Source organism: Crocuta crocuta, unplaced genomic scaffold (genome assembly GCF_008692635.1).
Source record: "Crocuta crocuta isolate KB4526 unplaced genomic scaffold, BGI_CrCroc_1.0 scaffold433, whole genome shotgun sequence".
Lineage (NCBI taxonomy): Eukaryota > Metazoa > Chordata > Mammalia > Carnivora > Hyaenidae > Crocuta > Crocuta crocuta.
Genome location: NW_027530001.1, coordinates 1,661,305 through 1,688,142, shown reverse-complemented (window position 1 = coordinate 1,688,142; position 26,838 = coordinate 1,661,305). Strand labels below are relative to the sequence as shown.

General features: G+C 37.5%; 1 protein-coding gene across 1 annotated transcript in view; it reads left to right on the top strand.

Annotated features, from left to right (window-relative positions):
* SLC2A2 (solute carrier family 2 member 2) overlaps positions 1-21,501 on the top strand; it is a 28,657-nt gene extending 7,156 nt beyond the window's left edge. Inside the window, exons 2-11 of the mRNA XM_077763629.1 lie at positions 724-816; positions 4,223-4,485; positions 9,015-9,139; positions 11,755-11,870; positions 12,960-13,122; positions 13,583-13,770; positions 16,520-16,624; positions 20,194-20,295; positions 20,989-21,192; positions 21,276-21,501. Coding sequence (XP_077619755.1) covers positions 724-816; positions 4,223-4,485; positions 9,015-9,139; positions 11,755-11,870; positions 12,960-13,122; positions 13,583-13,770; positions 16,520-16,624; positions 20,194-20,295; positions 20,989-21,192; positions 21,276-21,476 — 1,560 coding nt within the window. The 3' untranslated portion in view covers positions 21,477-21,501. The remainder of the gene's footprint in view (positions 1-723; positions 817-4,222; positions 4,486-9,014; positions 9,140-11,754; positions 11,871-12,959; positions 13,123-13,582; positions 13,771-16,519; positions 16,625-20,193; positions 20,296-20,988; positions 21,193-21,275) is intronic.
* Positions 21,502-26,838: the final 5,337 nt, after the last annotated feature.

Below are 26,838 nucleotides of genomic sequence, written 5' to 3'. Positions count from 1 at the left end.
CACACACACACACACACACACACTGCTTCATAAAATACCCTGAAATGTGATTCTATATTTATGATATGATTTTTCTAATATGGTTAGACATGTAATTATGAGTTGAAGGGAATAAATGCTCTATCCCTTTCTACACTGTTTTGTTTTTTTTTTTTTTTGTAGTTACATGGAGTTGGGAAGAACAGATCATCCTTCAGTCCATAGCTCTAGGTTCAACTAGTTGCAAATCTTAAAAATTATCCTTCCCTGGAGGTTAATGTGGTTGTGATAAAGCCTGGCTTATGCCTCTTAAATGAGTTTTGAGGTGGTTTTGTACAACAGCAATGCCCAGGAGAGCCCCCTATCTCTTTGTCACTGGTGTCTTATTTGACTTCTCCCAATGATATAAACTGACTGTTTTTATCACGGCAATTTCCTTTGGTCAGCAGCAATTCTAGTACTCAGTCCTGATTTTGAATCTTAAATATATATATGGAAAAAAATGTTTTGTTCCTCTCTTGGGAGAAATTGTCCCAAACTTTAGCAGTTTAGAGGACATGATGAATGCCTCTTACATTCCTTTATGAATGACCCCTGCTGGGAACATAAGGCAGACTATGAATGAGTATCAAGGAGCAAGAACCAGCCGATGGAGCCTGTCAAAAGTCCAAGCTGCAGACTGACAGGATGGTAGGTAACTGAAATTGCCTAGTGTTTCTCAACCCTGTGTCTCATTCCCCACAGATCACCGGGACCTTGGTTTTCACTGTCTTCACGGCTGCACTGGGTTCCTTTCAGTTTGGATATGATATTGGTGTGATCAACGCACCTCAAGAGGCAAGTGAAACATGGACAATTCAAATCTCTTTTTGGCGATTTCTATCAGTGACTAAAAGATCTGTGTTCCTCATACACAGAGATAAAGTGTGCCCATGTGAGGAACACGGGGTTATCCCAGCATTGTCAGGCATCATGTGCATGGTTTCAAAGCTGATAACTTGGCCTTGACTCCTCTATCACTCTCACAAAGGAAGAAAGGGCAATAAACAACTCTTGATCTCTGACTCTGCTGTTTGCTGAGCTCACGGAAAACTAGCCAGAATGCCACATGCCTACAGATGTTGTTTTAAAACACTTAAGAGCTTATTGCAGCCTTCATTAAGAGCCCCCAGCCATATGTGAGTGGAAAAATGAACGAAAAATACCAGAGATAAGAGGAAGCAATAGAAGTATATGTCTCATTTAGTGCACAAGCTTTTCCTGAGCACCAATGCTTGTACTTGATGCTTTTACTGTGCATCAGGCACTTCAACATATGTTCTCCCTAGTTTGACCTCTAAAAATCTTATTATGCCCAATTCTAGGCCAGATGAAAACCTTTAGGAATCCTAACACTAAAAAGGTCCTAGTCCTTCTCCGTACTTCTGTCTCCCATGCTTAATTCAAAGTAAAATAATATAAAACTGTTAAATAATAGTCAAGAAGTCAAATAAAAATTTGGATTTTCTCCATAACTATTTGGATGGGTATTTTTTAATATTGAATAACTTCTATATTTTTTTTTCATTTATTTGTGTATCCCTACTCTGGTATCTAATGAATAAATAGGACAGGGCTATCATTTTTCTCAGCTCCCACAGCCTATAAGTTGGGAAACCAGTAATTCATCTCCATTGCTCTAATGAAGGCTGTCAGGTCATTTAGGGCAGAATTGATGTTTCGTTCCTCTTCCTGTCATCAGTGCCAAGCACAACGATCAGCATAAAGGGGTTCAGTAAAGTGTTCAGTGAGTAAAGAGAGAGAGAGAGAGAGAGGAGAGAAGGTGAGGGGGAAGGAGTGGCAGAAGGTGAAAGTGCAAGCATTTGTTTGGTGCCTTCTATGAATACATCATATTTCATCTGTTTCTCTTACAATGTTGAACTCCAGGCAAAATGTGTGCTGGTCACAGATATGGTCAATGATACATAAATCTACCTGCAGTCATATGTATAGAACATACAACCCAAGGGCTGCTCCTTGGGCCAGAAGATATGCTTTGATCAGGTGCCACATAATATTTTCATGAGTGTGGTGGTCTTGCCAAAGTTGAGAGATTTAGATGATAATGCTGGGGGTCACAGTCTTTTGTTCTGAGTGATGACAACTCCTGCCAATTTAGCAGCTTCTTGAAATTTGGCTCAACAACACCATAATTCAGAATCAGTAAGCCTCTTTTTGTGGGAGATCTTTTCACATCCTATTAAACCATCCTTTCCAGGGAAGGAGAGGGGAAATTAGTCTAAGGTTTCCCCTCCTTCAATCCAAGCCCTAGAGCCAGACTTGAAAACAGGGATCCGCCACTGGCATCCAGCTTAGTGCCTTCTCTAGAGCCTCTCTTGTCTGTGTTTAACAAGCCACCTAAACACCATTATAGAATAATAATCATTCAGCTTCATTTGTTTTTGTTAGTGGAATGACACGGCATTATGTTAGGGTATTTTAAAGTCACATTGTTTTTTTATGATTATAAAAATTATACAGGTGTGCCCTGAGTAGCTCAGTTGGTTAAGCATCTGACTCGATTTCAACTCAGGTCATGATCTCATGGTTCATGAAACTGATACCTGAGTAGGTCTCTGTGCTACTAGCACAGAGCCTGCATGGAATTCTCTCCCTTCTCTCTCTGCCTCTTCCCCCACGTGTGCACACGTGCACATGCATGCACTCTACTTTTCTCTCTCTCAAAAGAAATTAAAAGAGAAAAACAAAAAGCTACACATACCTGTTACAGAAAGTGTTAGAAACAAATCACCTGTAAGTATTCTACCACAGAGAGTAAACAGCTGAGAACATTTGGATATTCCCTTCTAGCCTTTTTTCTATACATATTATCCTTATAGAGTGGTCTGCTCATGAGGCAATGTCTTGGTCAGACCTCTTTTATCATAAGAGGGCATCACTTCCCTCCCTCACTCAACTGACTTTACCACATAGGGCTTTGCCCGTGACTGGCAACCTAGTCAGTTGCATCCCAGGTCCTTTCAGAGGTCCTCTCAAGCCACTCAATAGTGACCAAATCATCACTGAAAGGAAGGACAAAAAAGGAAGCCTGAAAGTTGTGTCTTTACTAAATTATATCTTGGTAGGATCTTTGCCTCTACAGAAACAGATGATAAAATAACAGTGCTGTGAAATTTAGTTTTGAGCATTGTTCATTGTATTACACACTGAACTCTGTGAGGATCCAGAGGAAAAAAAATGCATTCAAGTCTCAATACCTTCTGAGGGGCCACTGAGTTGTTTCTTATCTTTGAAATTCATCAGAATACAGGATTGTTTCCCCCTCTTTGAGCTGGCTGCTAGAAAGTGTATTGCTAAATTTATAGCATACTTCTAGCAAGGATACAGCTCCCAGTGTTTATATTTTGTATACAAACTATTTTTGGCTTCATCTTATCTTTCCCAATATTTTTTTCTTATAGCCATTTTTATACTTCTAGTAGAATATTTACACTAAGTTGATTTAAACCCTGTTGTGCAGAGGTAACACTGGTGTGAAATTGTGTCTTTTTAGCCTGCAGAATATTTTCCATTTGATTAGTTACCTTCATTTAAAACTTGAAGAATTTTATGTAAAAATCCAGATTTCTGGCTTCTTTTTATTTATTTTTTGTTTATTTATTTATTTTGAGAGAGAGAGAAAGAGAGAGGAGGGGAGGGGCAGAGAGAGAATCCCAAACAGGCTCAGCACTACTAGTCGTGAGCCTGATTCAGGGCTTGAACTCATAAACCGTAAGATCATGACCTGAGCCAAAACCAAGAATCAGATGATTAACCAACTGAGCCAACCAGGTGCCCCAAGACTTCTGGCTTGTTTTTAAAAATTAAAGGTCATGAAACACGAGTCTCACGTTTGCAGCTTCCTCCTCTAAGGTGAGGCAAATATTCTCCAGTGCTATAACCTTGCCCACTTGCTATTATAGTCTCAATAGTAGAGACAGGTATTTCAGTCCCCCTAGCTATCAAAGTTCTCCTTCACTTATTTGTTCCTCCCTAGTTCCTGTGGGCACTGGGATTTGCGACCTCTGTTTTATAGGATATGGTCAACTATAAATAAATCTATCTGTGACTGCAGGTCTATATATAATGCACATAATTGGGATGACCCTTTTAAACACGTAACAAACAATCTAAAGGAAAAACAAATAAAAATTAGAGAATATTTGAGATGTTGGAGCTATTTTTCTTTATTTTGTTTCCTCAGGTAATAATATCCCATTATGAATATGTTTTGAGTATTCTACTGGAAGACCGAAAAGCTATCAACAACTATACTATCAACAGTACAAATGACCTGCCCACAATCCCACACCTAAGGGATTCAACACCAGCCACTTTGGCTGAGGAAGAGACTACAGAATCTACTAGCCTCATCACCATGCTCTGGTCCTTGTCTGTATCTAGCTTTGCAGTTGGTGGAATGATTGCGTCCTTCTTCGGGGGGTGGCTTGGGGACCAGCTTGGAAGGTAGGCAAGTTTCATAAATAAGCATAAACATGTAAACTTTAGTACTTTGGGTTTGTAAGACTTTGTTTAGAAAGAAATCATCTTTCCCCTTGTGGAATAGTTTTGAAGTTGTTTTTTTCAATTCATGACCCTATGAGTTAGGTTGGTTTTAGACTAAGTAATGGAGAAAGCTGTTGCCCTAGTCTGCTTAATTGTGGAGGTATTCATAGCAAAAGTGAGTTTGGTGTGTATTTCCACAAATGCTTTGATTCTCTAAATTTGTTAGTTTTAAAACGTATTAAGAAACTGCTACACAAATGGTTAACTCAGGAACTCAATGGAAGAGCCTGAGAGTGAAATTTTTAACTGGGGAATCCATTGTTTGCTTCACAAAATCACTCCAGTTCTCAGACCTCCAGCTTTTTATTTTCAAATTAGAATTTGGCATTTGAATCGGTCAAGTCCTAAGGTTAAATCAATATCCTCAGCTCTCAATTGCCCAATACCTTTGGCCTGGGTTTCTAGCCCCTGCTACTGCTATGTCAAAGCCTAAAGTAGAAATGAAACAAATAATATCTCCATTTCTTTACTCTAGTTTTTAGCAGGTGTTTTGGATTTAAAACATCACTGGAACTCCTTCACACTCAAATTTCATTCATTTAGTCATGTGACATTGCTTCTCGGCCTTTTGGCTAAGATCAAGTGCATTTAGTCATGTGACATACTAAATGGGATTCTGCCCCTACCACCAGAGAGAGAAAATAAAATCAGATAAATCAAATGGTTGGGGTTTTTTAGATTTATTTTCTGCTTTTGGGGGCCACTTTTTGTTTACTAATTATATTTTTCTGGTGATAAAAACAAATATGCAAATATGGAAAATTGAGAAAATGCAAAAACCTTTAAACATGTAAATGATACAGGCAACTATTTTAGTAATTCTGGATTAGAATTTATTTAGGTTTTAAATTCTTATTTTATAATTTTATCTCTCTGGTTATTAAAATACTGAGAATTTCTCCTCTTGCACTGGAAATTTTATATAATAAGACTATAAGAAGTTTTCTTAAATACTGAATAGCCTAATAACTTAAGTTTTATACTTGTTCTTATGTGAAAGGGACATTCCTCTATCTAAAAGAAAAGAGTCAGGTTCTCACATTTTTATCAATTTATGTGTTTAGCTGAACTTAGAATCCATAAGTTATAGGGTTCATAAACTGACTTAAATAGTTAAAAAAAATTTAAATCATTTTATTTGAACCAAATTGATTTAAGCAGTAATTGGAAATTTTTCTAGATTATTTCTAAAATAAATAAAATTAACCAAAGTTAAATTTTAAAATATGAACCAACCAATTCTTTCACCAGCTACTGATATTGAATACCTTTTCCCATTTCTAAAGAAAAAATTTAAGGGGCACTTGGCTGGCTCAGTTAGTGGTGCCTGTGACTCTTGATCTTAGGGTCATGAGTTCAAGCCCCAAGGTGGGCATGGAGTTACGAAAGAAAGAAAAGAAGGAAGGAAGGAAGGAACGAACGAACGAATGAATGAACGATTTAAGCCCTTGTTATCATCTCATTTAGAGATGAGATTCTGACAGGTCCAGTGACATACTTTAAAACATTTATTTCATGTCCTAGTGAAGGAAACAGATACATGCCATCTCAAGAACTGAGCATCAGCAGTGGTCATACCCCAATACAATGTCAAATGATTATTTATCAAATGATTTATAATAAGCTAAAAGTGACTCTTCTTCCAATTCTCAGTAGAAAAATGATTCTCCATGAATAACAGCCACAAATTAATAATTTTAAGATCAAAATTATGACAAAAGGACTCAGTCTCTCCTATAAAACTATAGGAAGATTTGCTGAGAAATGACATGATTTTCCTTATTGGCCAGGTCATTGCTCCATCAGTTAAAAATAAGTAAATAAAAATGTATGTTTCCATTACTGCTTTAAAAAGTCTTTCCTTATAATTGTGTAATCGGTCATAAATGTCTGTGGCCACTGTTTTATAGATTTGGCTTCTCAGGGTCAATTTTTCCAGAGGCTGTGCACTGAAAATTTAATTACAAGGATATGGTGGAGGAGACCATGATCTGTGCAATCAATCCATACTACCATAAGTTAAGGAAGGTATACATAGTTTGCATTTGAATACATTCTTTTAATATAAGCAATAGAACTCTCACTAAAACCAAGTATTAACCTCTCATTTCACACAGATCAAGTTCCAGCTGTGTCACTTAATCGTTGGGTGAAAATCAACCAGTTACTTAGGTTCTCTAAGATGTTTCCCTCTCCATCTACATTGTAAGACAAAAATAATACCTAACTCATAGCATCATTATGAAGATTACATGAGAACATACACAGAGGTTTATCACAGTGCCCAACACATAGTAAGCAAGCACTGAATGCAGCTTTACTTTGATGCCAATGATGAGGACGACGACAATAATGATGAAGACACTGACGATGACATGACAGTGATAATGCCTATGCTAACAGGAATATGTAGAGCAAAATTTAAAGAAACAGAAATATATTTCTTTCTCCCTGATTCAACGATGTCATGTATTTTTAGATTATTTATTCTGGGCCATTTCTCATGTCTGAGCAGAAGTTAAAATCCTCTAAATTGTACAAAGTGCTCTAGCAACCATTGGTGGTTAAGGAAGAGGGACTTAGAGCAATCTGGCATCAAAAGTACTTTCAGGCTATCTCTTTTAAGAGTTTATCTGCCTAATAAATATACTCCCTAATAGAATATACTACTGGCCGACTAGTAACAATTTTCTTAAGGTAAATTATTGAATTTGTTTGTCCTTTGTCCTTGTTCAAAGGAAAGGCACTTCACAGAGAAATATCCCTGTCTTTTTCTGCTCTGCAGCTCTGAAGTTGGTCAGCTCTCAATTACTGTTTCCCCCTCCCTTTGAGTAGTTGACAATTCCCATATATTGTTTTTCTATTACTGCTCTAATGAGTTACCCTAATCAGTGGTGGAAAACAACACAAATTAATTTTCTTACAGTTTTGGAGGTCAGAAGCCCAAATTCAGTTTCATTTGGCTGAAGCCAAGGTGTCAGCAGGGCTGATTCCGTCTAGATGTTCTGAGGGAAAAACTCATTTCCTTGCCCTTTTCCAGCTTCCAGCACTCACCTATATTGCTTGGCTTGTGGCCCCTCACTCAATCTTTAAAGCACATTACTCCAATCTTACTTCTATCAGCACATTATCTTCTCCTCTGCTGTCCTCTTATAAGAATACTGGTGATTCCATCACTGGGTCCACAAGGATAATCCAAGATAATATCTTTATCTCAATATCCTTGATTTAATCACATCTGTAAAATCCCTTTTATTATATAAGGTAACATATTCCCAGGGTCTGAATAGGATGTGGACTCTTGGGGTATATCACTGCAGAATAAGACTACATAGTTTTACTCTCTAGAAAAAAAATCTACTTGGCATTAAAAATACTTGCTTAGAAAAAGCTCACCTATTCAAGTTTGAAATATTGACATAGAATATAACAAGATGCTGACATTTCTTTGTGGCACAAATATGTCCATACCTATCCATTCAGATTATTTTATTGGCCTTATCATCATCTACTGAACTTTAATGAAGGTTTTTGTGCCTCACTTTTCCAAGTACTAGTAGTAAAAGTATCAGATGTCTGCAAATGTTAATTTTCATATGATTAATTTTGAAAATGATATTTTTTGTTGCTATTGTCAGCTTGTATTACATATTTTACATTGGTTGGCATTAATTCATAGATTTTGGAAATATGACATACCATGTTAAAAATAGTTATAATTCTCTACGATAAGGCTTAAAGTAAAAGTATATTTTAATTTACTTCCAAATAATTCATTTTAAAGAAAATTTAACTTTGAAAGTTCCTTACATCACTTACATCAACTAAAAATGTGCACCACTAAGGAAGGAAGGAAGGAAGGAAGGAAGAAAGAAAGAGAGAAAGAAAGAAGCTCATTGGTTACAACTACAGTGTTGAATGTAGCTATCACCAGGTAATTATTCCTTAAAACAATCAACTTGATGAAAACTTAATTATTTTTATTTTTAATTGTATCTGTTCTCTCTCTCTCTCTCTTTTTTTAAGTAAGTTCCATACCCAATGTGGGGCTTGAACTCATCATCCTGAGATCAAGAGTCACATGCTCTACCAACTGAGACAGCCAGGTGCCCTCTTGAAGAAAACTTAGTTAACTGTTTGAAAAAATTTTCAGATATGTTATCTTAAAGCAAACTAGTCATCACCACAACTGAATCATCTCTATTAAAATGAGATCATGAACATGAAACTCAGATTTTCTCATTATAAACATTATTTATCATTAATGCTTTAGTCCACAGACAAGTCAAACTAGCAATCATGGTTTAAGATCTCCCAATTAGCTGTTTCAAATAACTGCTCTTAGGTAAATATCTTAGCATACTCTGAAAGCAAATAATTTTATCAACTTTTGATGCTGAATTTGTAATCCTTGCTTTTTAAAATTTCAGAATCAAAGCCATGTTGGTAGCCAATGTTCTCTCATTAGTTGGAGCTCTTTTGATGGGGTTTTCAAAACTGGGACCATCTCACATTCTTATAATTTCAGGAAGAAGCATATCAGGACTCTACTGTGGTAAGTCATGTACACACACACATGCGCACATCTGTCTGAAAAATTCTAACAGCAGATGTGGTAACACACAGGGAAGTTTTTGAGCCTAAGATGCCATCACAAAAGAGAAAGGCAGTAAGTAGCATGAAATTGAAGTCCTGAGTAGGTTTGGGACCGGTAAGTGGGAGTTGTGAAGCTATCTTCTTGCTCATGGCAGTTTCTAGTGGTATAATCTCAGATAAATTATTTAACTCTTAGTTTCATTATCTGCTAAATGAAGGAGATAATATGCACCATGTCAGGCACTTGTGAGAATACAAGCAAATGTTCCATATAGGGTCTGGGTTACAGTAAGCTGCCAAGAAAAGCTGGCTGTTGTTATTGCTCGTTGTACCGTAGACAGTAGCACACTGCTACACCCACAAGCCCTAACTCACCTCTTATGGCCTATTTGGCCACTTATGTCTCTGCCTCTCCTTTCTGGAAAGACCTTGATGCTCAGGCCCATCTCTCAGACCACATTCCCTAGCCATTGGATTCCAGACATGGTCGGGTGAAACATTATGGTAACGATGACCATAGGGAAAGGGAGTCACGCAGGAGCAGATTATTGAAGAGTTCATAACGGACAAAGGATGCTCTCCCCCTGTGAGCCTCACATCTGAACATCTGGAGTGACTAGTTCTGGGAAGCAGCTTTTCAAACTTTTGGAGGTTTCAAACTTTCAGAAGCAAATTTAACCAGCAGAGGTGTGAACAAAGGGAGGATCGCTTATTCTCTAAAATAGCCAAATCTTTAGCTTCTCAATGCAAGTGAAGGCCTGGTTCTGATGGTTTGGACCCGAGGTTTTACATTGTCCCAAATCATAGCTGCCTTTCAAAGTACTAATATTCACTGGGGCTGGGGGAGGACATGCAAGAGCACAAAATGATGTATAAAATGTTTATAACATTTACTTGCAAAGAGAAAAGACTATATAGTTCCATGTGTCTTCAAAGATCAGGTGAAACAAAAGTCTAAAATACCCATAAGTTAATAACTTAGTTAAAAGTCTCTTTTCATTATTTTCAATGTTAATGCAAATAGCTAAAGGATAAGATGGTTTTATCAAGGTGAAGAGTCAACCCACATGTGGCAGGATTTAGATTCAGCATATATCAATTCTGGTACTATCGTGGGCTGGCCTTAGATATATTAACTGAGCCATCTGTAAAATGCAACTAATAACACGATCAAGGAGGCCTAAATCATGATTCTTCTTTCTTCTCTCTCCATTTTTTAAAATACAGTGTAAAAAAATCACAAATGTTTTTGACAAAATTGAAAAGAAATGCTATCCATTGTGGAGCAACTGGTCACTAGCATAGCCAAGTAACTTTGTACTCCCCAGCTATCTTTTAAAATTATTCCTGGTCCTGTTCTGAGCATTAAAGTTGCTAAAAAGGATAATAAATACATTTTGACTTTAAATGTGTATAATTTCAGACCTGTGAGCGTATCTACATTACTATGTTCTTGACCTACAATAGTATTACACAGAGAGTATAGCCTAGAATAGAGCAAAAAAAAAAAATGGTATTCTTCTTATTTAAGATCAACAGACTACACATTAGAGTCACATGTAAATGTCAACCAAAATTTAGATGCCATTTCAATCATGCAACTGTTCATGTGAGATATTAGAACAATTTAAAGCATTAAAAAATATTGAAAGTTTCCAAATGCATCTTTTACACAAATACCATACATTTCCATTTTATAGACAATCTCTCTAAGAGGAAGACTCTGAAAATATTATTTTTAAATTCTTAAGAAAGTGCCAAACATCACATTCAGCCTTGCTTATTGATAGTGTCTGATCTTTCTAGGCACTCAGCAAATATCTGGCTACTGTAGCAACTACTCCAATGTGACTGATTACATCTGCATTTAAGAAAGCTATAGAATTGCCTAGTGCTCTTCAAATTTTTTTTATTCCTTTAAGCACCAAAATCTTTTCTGAAGCTCATTTTGGAGAGAATAAAGAAGAAGATGGGTTGGAAAATGGAGAAAGAGCTCCTGAATCTCTTAATGCTTCCACCTCTCCACACCCCTGCTCACCACTTTAACAGTGATCTAGAGGCACTTCCACATTGTAGAGACTCAGGGCTTGTAGTTCTCATGGTAAACACTCTGTTGTACTGTGATCCCAGGTAAACTGCTTCTCACCTCTTTCAAGTAAAGAGGTTGGCCTAGATATGTGCTAATTTCCTTTAATACCAGGAGTTTCTATTAAACTTATTATGCTATTATTAAAGCATCTTTTAGTCTCTTTTCTGAAGACAACTTAAGGCACAATGATATAAAGTCCATTTTAACATGGCTTTAACTAAATAAGGCAGTGCTATGAGTAATTGCCAAATTCACAACTAATCAGTTCTTTCTATTTCTATATTCAACTACAACTTCATTTGGAGTCTTCTCAACACATATTTTTTGCATAAGCAGTGTTTAAGAGTAGGGACAAGGGCTCTTCCTTCCAACAGACTCTGAAAGGGACTTTTACTCAGGACACTGACTACATTTAAACCAAATTACTATTATTGAGATAGTCCTGGCTGCACTTTCATTTACATTTATGTTCATGTTTTATGCAGGGCTAATTTCAGGCTTGGTTCCAATGTATATTGGCGAAATTGCTCCAACCACACTCAGGGGTGCCCTTGGCACACTTCACCAGCTGGCCATTGTCACGGGCATTCTTATTAGTCAGGTAAAAACTCCCATCCCCTACTTCACCCATCCTCCACCCAACTTCTCCCTCCCTGACAGTCCTCTCTCACTGTAGACCATCACAGAGGAAAAAAACCAGTTCCCGTGGGAGTAGAGATGGTGTAGAGACTAAGGTTTTTAGGTCAAAGCTAAATTATTAGTACTCTGGACCTCACTTCTCCCTTGGATCTACGGTAGGATTGGTACTGGAGATGACCCAGCATGCCAGATCTTGAATTTCTGGAGCTATTTTAGAATTAAATTATTATGTTTAGATTTCAAGGAACAGAAAACTTCACATTTTTTGAGTGCTTGGGTTTTCTTTGTTTTGAGCATTTTACCTGGAAATTTAATATATATATGATTATCATAGCAGTTTTTCATTCAGCTGGCTCTATCCTTCCCTTCCATCCCATGGACTCCAAGTCCTCCGACACCCTAGCCTACGACTATCCAGGGGGTAAACCACCAATAAAGATAACAAAACTGATTCGCATTACAATCATTGTTCTATCTATGGAATCCCATTTTATTTAAGTTCTGGGTAATCTAAGAAGAAATTTGTTAGTGTCCAAAGTTTACACATGATTTTTGGTGTTGCTTTATATGTCAAACGTGTTCTTGACAGTTTGGTTGTTTCCCTTCATCAATGGCCCATATGAGCTAATGAAAACAAACCTAAGTGAACTCTTTGTAAAACAAGTAATCTCTAATTTAGTTAAGGTGAGACACAATACTAATAGTGTCTGCTTTGGGCATACTTGAATCAAAGTTGCCAGGGAATACTATTTGTTTAAGTTTATTTATTTATTTTAGAAAGAGAGCACACGCACACACACAAGCAGGGGAGGGGCAGAGAGAGAGGAAGACACAGAATCCAAACTGTCAGCACAGAGCTCCACATGGGGGCTCAAACCCGCAAACCATGAGATCATCACCTGAGCCAAAGTCAGACGCTTAACTGACTGAGCCACCCAGGCACCCCGCCAGGGAATACTATTAAGCAGCCAATGTGTTCTTTCAACAAAGGGTTGCAGAAAGCAGACCCAATGTGTTGTGCAGCTGCTATGCTCCCTCCCTGCCTTTTCAGATTGTTGGCCTCAACTTCATCCTGGGCAGTCATGAGCACTGGCATATCCTGCTTGGCTTGTCTGCTGTGCCAGCCATCCTCCAATCTCTACTGCTCCTCTTCTGTCCTGAAAGCCCCAGATACCTTTACATCAAGTTGGATGAGGAAGTCAAAGCAAAAAAAAGTAAGTCTGTGGGGTTTTTTTTTTTCCTTCCTATTGTTTTGGAACTATCCAATAATGAAAAACAGTGTGCATGAATGTTTACGGATCAAATTGGTACCAGAGCTTTCCAAATGAAGTCAGTGATTACACATAAGAATAATGTGCAAGATCACTTCAATATGACTCATGCATGCCATTTCAAACCCATAAACACTAGAGTCCAAATGGGAAACCCACATGCAGGGTATTGGTTATGCTCCTATGATAATAAAGATCATAGCTTTCTTTGTCATTAGACAAAACCAAATGGTTTTTTTTATTTAAAAACAGGATTTAATTTAACAAAAAGAATTTCCAACACCCATGCTGTAAAGCAAGAGAAAGGGCTATGCAGAACTGTAACTCTTTCAATAGCATAATAAAAATAAATTTACTTTTGTTCTGACCTGAGTTGTGTCAACCTGATCATTTTGGGAGACAGGCTTAAAAAGACTCAGAGGAAGTGATGATGTCACCAAAGACATCACTGAAATGAGAAAAGAAAAGGAAGAAGCATCAGGTGAACAGAGAGTCTCCATAATTCAGCTCTTCACCAATTCCAGCTACCGGCAGCCTATTATAGTGGCACTGATGCTGCACATGGCTCAGCAATTTTCTGGAATCAATGGGGTAAGTTTACGAATACCCCCTAACCTGTGGGGTGCCTGGGTGGCTCAGTCGGTTAAGCATCTGACTTCGGTTCATATCATGATCTCATGAGTCTGTGGGTTCAAGCCCTGCATCGGGCTCTGTGCTGACAGCTCAGAGCCTGGAGCCTGCTTCAGATTTTGTGTCTCCCTCTCTCTCTGCCCCTCCCCCACTTGTGCTCTGTCTTTCTCTATCTCTGAAAAATGAAAAACCCTATAAAAACTTTTTTAAAAAAAAGAACACCCTCTAAGAGCAAAGTAAATTAAAATAGGGAAAGGAAGGGGTATAAATTTAAATAGCTAATAGATATTTTAAAATGTTGACATCACTTGGGGTGCCTGGGTGGCTCAGTTGGTAAAGCGTCCGACTTCAGCTCAGGTCATGATCTCGTGGTTTGTGGGTTCGAGCCCCGTGTCGGGCTCTGTACTGACAGCTAGCTCAGAGCCTGGAGCCTGCTTCAGATTTTGTGTCTCCCTCTCTCTGATGCTCCCCTGCTCATGCTGTCTGTCTCTCTCTCTCTCAAAAAAATAAAACGTTTAAAAAAAATAAAAATAAAATAAAATGTTGACATCACATGTTTTAACATAATAAACATATAATGACTGAGCATTAATTTTCTTTGTTCTGCTTCATCTGCTTTCTAAAACTGCCATAGAATTTTTTAAAATGTAACAACAATCACTGGTTCTGTGTGTCTACTAAGAAGGAAAAAGGCTAAATTCATAATTAATACAAAAGAGGGAAATGGAGAATAATTATACAAAAAAACCACCTGAATTACAAGGGACTTCTAGAGTTTAGTATCAAATTTAGGATTATTGATAGCTTAGGCAAAAGGGGTCCATGGTTCCCTTTATCTATTTAAATGAACTATACCAGATAGCCAGGTGCAAAGAACTGTCCTGCCGTCTAAAAAAGTTTCACTCTATTTATGGAGCCAGCACACAAAATAAACAATAGAGAGAACTGATATGATATGGCTGAGTGAGGGTAACAGATAAGACATGATTGAAAAACATACTGAATGTTAAACTAGCTAACTTTTAGGTTTTGAGCTGAAATCATTCCATTATGCAAACTAAAATTGTTGTACTCGTAATTCACTACTAGAAGAAAAAAATTAAGCATTTGCTAAAAAAAAAAAAAAACAAACAACTAGATAAAGAAAATCACTTACCCTTTTTATTGCTGTTAAAAATGCAGTTTTGGTTTCCTCTTTAATGAGCCAATCCCAGATCTGCAGGGGACACATAGGGGGTAACTGATGGATGGGCAGAGCCTTAGAAGAAGTAAAGATAGTAATTCTTATCAGTTGAAGCAAAAGGAGGCCTGAACCTCACTCAATAAGCTGAATACCGCTCTTCTGTCATCTCTGTCCTCCTTGAAGAGGTCACTGATGTTCATTTTAATACTTTACATAACTTTGGGGTTTGGAGACCAATTCTGTAGCCCTTTTCTCACCTCTGCCTGTATATATCCAAAGGTGTAATACTTAATGTATCTAAGCCTCCCTGCTTTAGCCACTATCCCAGTGCCTGACGTAGACGCATCCAGGAAATGTGAACTGAAGCTGTTGGGATAGTGCGTAGTGTGCTGTAAGCCACTCCTCACTGAGCACAGTCTGCACAGTTCTCCTCCATCAGCCCCATCCATAGAAAGAGGCACCAGCCACGGGACATGTTAGCTGGGGAGGTAATGAAAGAGGATGACAGAATGACAGAATGCCCTAAAAAAGACCATTATAAACATAAAAGCATAATTAATAATAAAGGCTCTTAGAGAGATTGTGAAGATTTCTCCATGTCCACTGAGGATTAGTGAGAAATGTTGAATTAAACACGATAGCAACCAGAATTCTTATATACACTGGTGACAGTGTCAGTTGACACAACCTCTCTGGAAAATTGTTTGCCAATATCTGTAAAGGTGAGCATATGCACATACTATGGTCCGGCAATTCTATCCTCAGACAAAAATATGTACATGTTTCACCAAAAGGATTATACTAGAATGTTCACAACAGCACACTTCATAATTAGGCAAATGATGATTTAGGTAGTTACCTAAATACAGGTAGTTACCTAAATACCCATCAGTAGTAGACTGGGTAATAAATAGTGGTATATTAATACAGCCAAATACTAAGCAATGATAATGAACACTACAGCACACATAACTACATGGATGACTCTCGCAAAGATAATGTTGAAATCAGATAACAAATAATTCACACTGTGTGTGCAACTACAAGATGAGGCAAAATTTATCACTATGTTAGAAGCTGAAGTGTTTCCTTGGGAAAATAGGGGGACATTCTGGGGCTTCTGGAAGACTGGACATCATTTATATCTTGATCTGAGTGCTGGTTACACAGGTGTGCTCAGTTTGTGAAAATTAATTGATCTGTATGCTTATGCTACGTGTACCTTTTTTGTGTGTATTTAATACCATAACAAAAAGTTTAAAAATTTAAATATATGTATAAAGAAAATGCAGATTCAGAATTTTCAGCTAACTTCAAGGAGAATTTTAAGCAATCAGGAGTTTTAAGTACTAGCGATTGATAGTGTTTCTCATTGCCCAGAATGAGAGGGCAGGTAAAATCTTTAGGGCATTCTAGGGGCCATGGTTCCATAGAAACAACTAAAAGTAAACAACTTAAAATATTTCTTGCTTTCAGGCCATCAGTGCTAGGATTCTTGATTAAAGCTAAGCTGTTATTACTTTACAGATCTTTTACTACTCAACCAGCATTTTTCAGACTGCTGGAGTCAGCCAACCTGTTTATGCAACCATTGGAGTTGGTGCCATCAACATGGTTTTCACTGCTCTTTCTGTGAGTTCACACCCTGCATAAGTATGCTGCTTGTTTCTCAGTTCAGAAATGGGAGAGGCGAGAACCTTGTGATCCAAAAGTGACCAATCACTTATTGTTCATGTGCACTCGGTGTATAGAACCAAGTGAGTCACAGGAAGAGTCCTTCATGCAAATAATGAACTACTAAGCAAACTGAGCACGTGGGTCACTGGTTATCCCCATGTACAGGGATGCCAGTTAGTCACTCATTTGTGAATTAATAACTCACTTGGGGCACAGAGGACTTCCTCCTTGTGTCCTAGATTCCTCCTCCTTTGCTCTGCACTTGAATCTGTTGGGATTGGTGGCAGTCTGTCATTTCTATCAATATTGGGTCTTCTACCTGGGTTCCTCTCTTTCCATGGTTGAAATTCCTTTTTATCCTGATGTCTTAGGGGCAAATACTTTTTTTAAAAAAAAAGGTCTTCTGTAATAGATGCCTATTCCTGTAACAGGATTAAACAGACTCAGCAAACTCCTATGATATTTGGCTATTGGGCAGAGTTTACAGATAGCTCACAAGGCCACAACTTCCGGTAATGAGGTGATGCATAAAAGTGTGTGTGATATTATAAGAGATGGAGTAAAAGTGGTATAACTTGAAATGTTATTATTTTTGAAATGTTATTTTTTTTTCTGACAAGGGGAAAAGGTCATATAGTCTACTTAAGACCAAGTACCTTATATAAGGACTGACTCAGTATCTTGATAATGATATTTAACATAAACAATCAAAGAATTAAACAACAACAAAAAAACTCCTAAAACTTCCCAACTCATGTAATTCATTCTAAGATGAGGAAAATTGGGCTTATTTTTATCTTCAAATGCAGTATATTCAAAAAGTTTGTGGGGCACCTGGGTGGCTTAGTCGGTTAAGCATCCGACTTTCGCTTAGGTCATGATCTTGGGGTTCGTGGGTTCAAGCCCCGCGTCGGGCTCTGTGCTGACTGCCAGCTCAGAGCCTGGAGCCTGTTTCAGAGTCTGTGACTCCCTCTCTCTCTGACCCTCCCCTGCTCACACTGTCTCTCTCTCTCTCTCCTAGAAATAAATAAAACATAAAAAAAAAAAGTTTGTGCATTGTGCATTAAAAAAATATTGGTCACATTGCTGTCTATACTCAAAATACTTCAGTCACTTGTTTTTCTTCCTCTGCACATGGACTTTTAACTATTACCTTAGGATGGTCAATAAATTACAGCTTGCCTACCTAGATCAAAAAGCAGATTTGTCCAGACTACATTAAACAGTGCTGGACCTTGGAAAGAGGAGAGAGAACAGATAACAAGGGAACACCAGCAGTTCTGTAGACATGCCTTTAGAGATAATGCCCACTCAAGCCAAAAGGCCACTTGAAATCGATGAAGGCCTGCTACTGGGATGTGATCCAAGGAACTACTCACATTCTTTTGTCTCCTGAGATATGTTTTTTACAAATCCCACTTCAAAATATTTTTTAATATAGAGATTATGCTTAAAACATCTTATATGTAACAGGATTTGCTATGTCAAAATTGAGTAACCAAAACTCTAAATGCCTAAAAAGGACACTACTACAGAATTTCATTTTTGTCCCCCTCCCCACCAATCCAGCTGGAATATGAGGAGTTGCTTGTTGCTTTGAAAAGTATCTTGACTATTCTGAATATGCCCTCTTAGAGTTTATCCTTTTATTCCATGAAAGGTTCTGAACAGATGAGTGACATAATTTTAACAATCAGCTCTAATCACCTGCCTAATTAACCCTCCAGGGCTAAACTTTTTCATTATATTTATATTTGAAAAGTTATTTTAAGGCTGAAAAAGTACAAAAAGAATAGTCCCTCAGTCACCCAATTCCTCTCCCCCAAATTAAGCAATGAATATCCTTTCAAATAAAGATATGCAAGTAAGAATATGCACTGAAAGGATATTAATGATTCACCGGCTTGGAAAGGGTATAATCAAACAATTTTTTTTTTCTCCTGAGTGAGTATTTGGGAAAAGAAAGATTTTCCTAACCCCATGCTGAATTACATTTCCACATTTCATACCTTCTTCCATACCAATGGACCAGGAGAAGAGGGCCTATAATGTTGAGAAAAACAACACAGGAAGAATTGTGGAGGGAACGGAGAGACAGATGGATCTAGAGGGGAAGCAGTGGTTACTAAACTCCAAGGTGGCATCCAGGATCTGTGTGACACATGGTATCTTGGACAAAGACAAGGGTTCTGGTCAGACAGACATCTCTAGCCCCTGACCAAGTCTCACCCTGGGCCACACTCCTCTCCAAGTGCTCATCTAGCCTCAAGAAATGAGTCCAGCTCAGTTTCCAAGACATGTGGTTTTAGAACTTATTATCCTAGTAGTAATAATTATTCAGAAGCAGAAGACACATAGTAAAAGCCCTCACTCCTGAAGAAATGTTTTTATTTTCTTGATGGTTTGACATGGTGTCATCAAGTCAACTTTGAAAGTCATACTTAGAGAATCCAATTATATAGAGAAATGTTATGAACTTGGGAAAGATTTGTTTCTCCTATTACCTTTTCAACAGTAAATGTGAGCTCTTTGCTCATCTTCCTGAAGTTATTTGAAATCTGAATATGTAATACCTCTGAAGTGAAAGGGGTTTTTGCTATAGGTGAAAACAAATGTTTCTCAGATATTTTCAGAGCCAGAGCTAAAGGGTTTCAGAATGCTATAGATTTACTGATAGATTTATGAGCTGAGCCAATTTAGTCATTGAATTGAGAAATTATGACATAGTTTTTTGTGTGTGATTCACCAACCTTGGCATATTCCAAGAATCAAGCAAGAAAAGTCTATTTAACAAACATTGGTCTTGGCTAATTGTAAACCTTAACCATTAATTGCAAAGGTCCACAGATTCAAAGATATCTATGACCTATCTCCCGAATTAGGATAAGAAAGCACTATAAGCTTTTGCTTTGAAGTCTTATCTTTTCAAATGGATAATTCACTTCCAGCACCAAATACATTTAGGGACACCAAAAAAATGTAGATCTAACTAATTGGCAATGTGATCAAATTCTGTAAGTTGCCAGGTGAATGGCCATAATTTGACTTTATTAGCAGTGAGAAAGTTGGATAAGAATAGTTAACAACCCAACAGTTATATGATTTCAGGTGTCTGTAGTGCACACAGCCTTGTACTTCTAATAGGATAATTATCAAAAGATAAATTAATGTCATTTTTAATGTAGAGCCACTTTAAATGTATAATAAATCTACTGGAAGAGATACGAGAGGTACAGCCTCTTAATACTGTACTCAAGTGATACTTGTAGAGTGATGGTAAGGCTATGTATGGCTCTTTCTCCAGAATCGCCTGTTGAAACCAATGTGACTAAATGAAGCAGGTATCTGTTAATTACTTCGCTCACTGAGACCAGTACTGCCACCTGAGGCAAGAGTCACTTCTCTACTCAGTTCCACATCTGTAAAATGGGATTACATAACCGCCTCCTTCCAGCTGTCTAAATTAAAATGACCTCTTTGGCCATAAAAACCATTTAAGTCAGTATGTTTTGAAACTTTCCTAGGTATTCCTTGTGGAGAAGGCAGGGCGACGCTCTCTGTTTCTAATAGGAATGAGTGGGATGTTTGTCTGTGCTATCATCATGTCCGTGGGACTTATTCTACTGGTAAGTGTAGATTTTTGCACCAAGGTTTTTGGTTTCCATATGATAGCACTTCTGTGATCCAGGTCAAAGTGCTTTACATGTCAAAACACTTGAGATTGATTGAGGAGATAAAGCCAGAGGAACAGCATATAATATAAAGGAGGAATGTAAAAAAAGAGAGAGAGAGAGAACTAGTGTTTTGGGTTTAAAGACTTCCAACATCACAAGTAAATTGCACTTGTTACCAAGGGAGGCAAAATGATCAGAGCATAGTCTCTGGGGTCAGCCTCAATCAGGTTCTAACACTGGCTTGACCAGTTGGCTACTTGTGTGACCTAGGGCAAGTCCCAGGACCTCTCCAAACCTAGCACCCTGTCCACTACTTCATGGAGGGTAATGCATCCTGTCTGGCAATTGATATGAACAGGAGCAAAGGTCAATAGATTCTTGCCTTGCCTCTTTCACAGGAAAAGAGTGACTGAGAGTCATGTAAAGTGCTAATCCAGAGGATTTCCTATAACAGAGTTCAAAAGATTTAAGCACGACTCAGACTAGAATAAACTTGTCTCAGACTAGAATAGTTTGTAGATATTTGCTCATAAACATATCGGGAAGAGAGCTGTCACCATTGAACTCAATGAGAGCCTACTTAAAGGAAGAAACTGCCAATAATCCCAATTCCACTCTTGTTTTTTGTTTTTGTTTTTCCCTAAGAATAAGTTGGCTTGGATGAGTTATGTGAGCATGGTAGCCATCTTCCTCTTTGTCAGTTTCTTTGAAATTGGGCCAGGCCCCATCCCCTGGTTCATGGTGGCGGAGTTCTTTAGTCAAGGACCACGGCCTGCTGCCTTAGCAATAGCTGCATTCAGCAACTGGACCTGCAATTTCATCGTAGCTCTGTGTTTCCAGTACATTGCGGTAAGCAGCCTAGTATTGTGCAAATTTGCTGAACAGTGGAGTAGAATGATTGCTAATTAGAACTCTGTTTGTTCTCTGTGCAGAAGTTCTGTGGACCTTATGTGTTTTTCCTCTTTGCTGGAGTGGTCCTGGCCTTTACTTTGTTTACATTTTTCAAAGTTCCGGAAACCAAAGGAAAGTCCTTTGAGGAAATCGCAGCAGAATTCCGAAAGAAGACTGGCTCAGCCAAAGCGCCCAAAGCTGCCATGGAAATGGAATTTCTTGGAGCCTCAGAGACTGTGTAAAGATAACCAGATTTTTGACATGAAAAGGAACAGAAAAGAGATTATGTGTTTTTAAATGAGAATTCTTTGATAATGTTGTATCTATATCTTGAAGTATTGTTATATTTTTTAGAGGACTTTTATGGGCTCTTCTCAATAATGTCATCAAATATTACCAAAGAAAGTATTTTTTTAAAGTTAGAGCATCTATTTTTGATAGTTAAGACTCTGGAATTAAGTAAACCAAAAGTCTAGCTCATTTTTCTATCCCAAAGGGCAAGTACATTCTAATGCTGCTAGCTCTACTCATTTTTGCTGAGGGGGCAGAAAGAGAATCTTAAGCAGGCTCCACACTCAGAGCCCAATGCTGGGCTCAAGATTGTGACTGTGAGCCCTGCCATGACATGCATGGGGTTCAGCGCGACTGTGAGAAGGTAACCTGAGCCAAAATCAAGAGTCGAATGCTTAACCGACTGAGCCACCCAGGCATCCCCCAGTTCTGTTTTTTATAACAAGGTTCTCCTGAAATGGAATTACATCATGTTAATACCTCATGAAGCATGTAGCTAGAAACCTGGAGATGCAATTAATTTACATATTTGCATATGATTATGTTGGAATTTTCTTACCCACAGACCTCATACTAAAGATTTGGCTAGTGACAATAAGGTCCATGTTAAAATTGATAAATTTTCCTTTTCTCCATTCAGCTTTTTTTCTTGTGGATTAGAATTTGTATTTTGTTTAGTGTTCTATTTTTCTGTATTTTAGATATGAAATGGTTTATGAGTATATTAAGATATGCGCATAAAGAAAAACTTTTATTTTTGGTAGGCTTACCAAATCTTTCAGTACTCAGGAAAAAATTAGTTCCTTTGCTTGATTTTTGTAAGATTAAACACTTGAAGAGACTTTACCAGTCATATAGCCTAGGTCATCAGTTATATTAATATCTATTATAAACTATGTTAATTCCTTGCTGGTTCAATCCTTGAAGCTATATTTTGGTTTGCTTTTAAATTGAACACAGCCTGGTTTTCTGAGCTGTGTTTTTATAAAACACATTCAAACAGTCATTAAATTGGGCATTTCTGTATCTCCTTAAACACTAAATAAGTTACAGCAGCCCAAGGGAAATTTGAAATAAAGGTTTGCTCTGTTTGCTAAAAAGGATCTTCTGAATTATGTTTCAAGACAAGGTGAAGGAGTAGGTTGGAGGATTCCTGAATGTGGGCTTCTGAAACTTCCTGTACATTCATTCAATTTCAGATTTCATCAAAATCCCTATATTATATTTCTGGTTAGAACTTTTGATGTTCCTTCTTTGTCATGGCAGTCTATGGATGCTATCTAAGCTGTTCTATTGCTATTGCTAACATTTACTGTGTACTATCTATGTGTCAGGCACTGTCCTAAGTGCTTTTACTTATGTAAGCAAATTGGAAATACACAGATGATTAAACAAACTTTCACTTACAGTCAGTTCTACAACTATAGAAATACAGATCTGTTGGATATCAAAGGCTTAGTAGGAAGCTAAAATACTTCCACGCTGTTTTCCCTACAAGGTGGAGTACTGAGTCAATTCTTTTTATGTTTGCCTTAATGTGCTTAATAGAAAGGCACTTTTTTGAAAGTACTTTTTATGAGTGGAGGGGGAAAAAACATGAACACTTATTTCTGGTTTTGTTTTTTTTCCCCCTAAGTTGTTTACTTTTTACATAATTTGACAGTCCAAACAACATAAAATGATTTATTTTCACTTTGCTTTGTATTCCCTTTGGACCAATTTGGAATAGATTGTTTTTACTTAGGGCTTCAGGACACAGTTAAAGAGAGCTTAAATATTTCAAAAGATTTTTGTGAATCTAGGAAGAAATATGGGGACTCTGAACAGGGCAGGGTCAGGAGAATGGCTCCTGTGCAGCTCTCGTCCACTTCTTCAGGGAGCTGGTGGCCTTTGAGAAGCCCAAAGCTACAATGATAAAGAAATTTAATTTAAAGAAATTTATTTCTTTATCACACATGAATGTGATTTAATCAAACTGTTAGTCCTGTTCTCATTTACTAAGAAAAGAAAGTAGTAAGAGTTTAAACAAAGAACCCAAAAGACCACTTTTTAAGTTCTAATAAGTTATTTCAACTGACACATAAACACCAGAAACTCAGAGCCTGAAGCTTTCCACCTCAGAGAAACTGAAGTCATTTAAAATGTTTCTCTTCCTTACTTTTTTCCTTGCAGAGGTACAAGTGAGTTGAAAAGAAACCTTAACATCAAGTAATAACCTGTAAAAGCATTGTAGGAGGACAACGGAACTAGCTTAACGTAATAGAAACTCCTAGGTCTTCGGTGGGATACCTCATAATAAATACTAATATTGGCACTGATAAATTAGATATAATCCAAGGAAATTAGCTATGAGTTTGAACATTTAATTCTCCTACTAGTCTATCATGTTTGTGGAAGCGTTTTCACTCTAATGTCCTAACGTGTGATTTTTCTCTTAGCTTGTTAGAAGCATGATTATAATTCTTGGTCTGGCCACTCACCTAGCTCTTGCCCAGTGCCGTTACACCAGTGAAAGCGTCTTCTCTAACCCTGTCCTCCATGCAGTCAACACTGTGATGGTGCTGAGACATGCCAAGACACTGCCCACTTCCTCCTCAAGGAGCTCACAGTCTGAGAAGCAGTTCAGGAGGACCGAGGTATGAATAGCCCCATCTGCGCCTTTTGCCATGCATGAGCCGTGATGTGGAGGCCTCTTCTGTAGAGTGGGCACAGCAGTATTCCCTACCTCAGAGACCTGTGAGCTTTGTAGAGCTCCTGCTACAAAGGAGGTGCTCAGTAAATGTTACCTAGAATTAGTATTCACAAAGATACTGCTAAGATAAAAGTTTGTCATAGATAAGATAGTTCCAAATTTTTCTTTTTTTAAAGTTTTTCCCCAAATTTATCTTTTGAATATAAGAAATTTTATAAATTCAAGATAATATTTTCTTACTTCAAGCAACAATCTCACAATGACAAGGGATTGGTAAAAATTAGTGGAGATATTAGGCTATTCTAATTCCTCAGACCAAACTTGATATTTCTAAGTTGGTTATGAGTTTTTATTGTATTTTTAAAGTTTGTTTTGCCTAAGTTATGTTATTTTTTTAAGAGGTCACTGTAATATTATGTCTTGGATAATACTAAGTATACAGTAAAATGCTGTATATTTAAATGTAATTCAATGAGAGTATAATCACTGGACAAGACCAACCTTCTTGGTAAGCCTCAAAAATTGCAAAACTGTCATATACATGTAAACCCGTGTGCGTGCATAAGCTCCTTCTTCTGGCTAGCGTAGTACAGCATATGCGGGAATTAAGCAACATTAAGCACATATCTTGTGCTTACAGTGTCCTAAGCAGAGGTGCTGAGTAAAGTATAAAAGAATATACACTTTTTATTACAATTATATCAGTGACCTGAGGAGAAAAGATTTGTTGCTAACCACTCTGAGCCATCTGCTGGTGTTTTTACTGCTTCCTAATTCGGTGCACATTAGAAAGAATCATCATGAAAAGAGACTTGTTGTAATTAGGGGTATATATACACTAGGGTTTTGTGCCAATAAATACATTACTGAATGTTCAGTGTTGCTTCATTTTATATTAAAAATAACTACATTTAAGAAAATAAATATTGGTTTACTGTGTATCCTGTTTCCTTTTCACAGTATTGTTCCTATTCTCGCTTTAAAGACAATATGTGAGTTACTTTTTTTCATTCATTTATTTATTTATTCATTTATTTTCTGTTTTTTAGAGAGAGAGCATGCAAGCTGGGGTGGGGGCAGAGGGAGAGACAGAAAGAGAGACAATCTTAAGCAGGTCCATGCTCAGCACACAACATTCAACCCCACAACACTGGGATCATGACCCAAGCTGAAATCAAGAGTTGGACACTCAATTGACTGAGCCACCCAACCACCCCTGTGAGTTACTTTTTAAATCCAAATTTTATTTCCATCAGGCAGTTACTTCTATTATCAGTGGTAGGAAATATTAACCTGCAGTAAATTGAATTGAAAAACAATTGAAGAGAAATGAATAACTCCCTTTGATAAAACAATTGAAGAGAAATGAATAACTCCCTTTGATAAAAATAACATAATTTTATTCAGTAAATATTTCATTGAGCTCTCATGATGAATAAGACACTTTGTTAAAATTTTGTGAAACACATAAAACATAGAAAACATGATCCATATCCTCAATTGCTTGCATCCTCATAAAAGGGATAAAAGCTGAAAACAAATACAGTAAAAAAGAGAAAATAGAAAATAACTACTATGGTTACTAAGGTTTTAAGTCGATATCTAAAATTTTTGTTTAAATAGGTGCAAAGGATGTAATTTCTAAAATTACAGTATATAATTATGTTTAAAAATTGTTCTGTTTACGGTGCCTGAGTGGCTCAGTTGGTTAAGCATCAGACTCTTGATTTCGGCTCAGGTCATGATCTCATAGTTCAAGCCCTGCACTGGGTTCTATGCTAACAGTGCAGAGCCTCCTTGGGATTCTCTCTCTTCTTCTCTCTCTGCCCCTCTGCCACTCGTGTGCTCTCTCTCTCTCTCTCTCAAAATAAATAAACTTTAAAAAATTGCTGTCCTCGGGGCACCCAGATGACTCAGTTCGTTATCCAGTTCTTGGTTTCAGCTCAGTCATAAACTTGCTGTTTGTGAGATCCAGCCAGCCCCACGTTGGGCTCTGTGCTGACAGTGCAGAGCCTGCTTGGGAATCTCTCTCTCCCTCTCTCTCTCTGCCCCTTCCCCACTCGCTCTGTCTCTCAAAATAAATAAACTTAAAAAAAATTTTTTTAATTGCTGTCCTCTATTTATCCAATAGAATTTAAATACCATAGTAATTTGTTACTCAACATAACCATTAAAAATATATAAATATAAATATGCCCTTTGGTGCCTGGGTGGCTCAATCAGGTGAGTGTCTGACTCTTGATTTCAGCTCAGGTCATTATCTCAGGGACATGGGATGAAGCCCTGCATCGGGCTCCATGCTGAGCATGGAAACTGCTTAAGATTTCCTCCCTCTGCCCCTCTCCTCCATGCACATTCATGTGTACTCTCTCTCTTTCTAAAATAAAAATAAATAAATAAATATGTATATATATTAACAGTTGGAAATTTTACTGTATTCTTCTCTATTGCCATATTTCCTTTCCATTTCCTCCAAATTCTTTCATCTTAAACACTAAATTTATATGCTTTAAAACAACTCTTTGTTTTAACTCTTTGATGATTCCAAGTTTCTACAACAAAAATATCTATAATTTGAATTTTATGTTTAAAAATGGGGGTGCCTGGGTGGCACAGTTGGT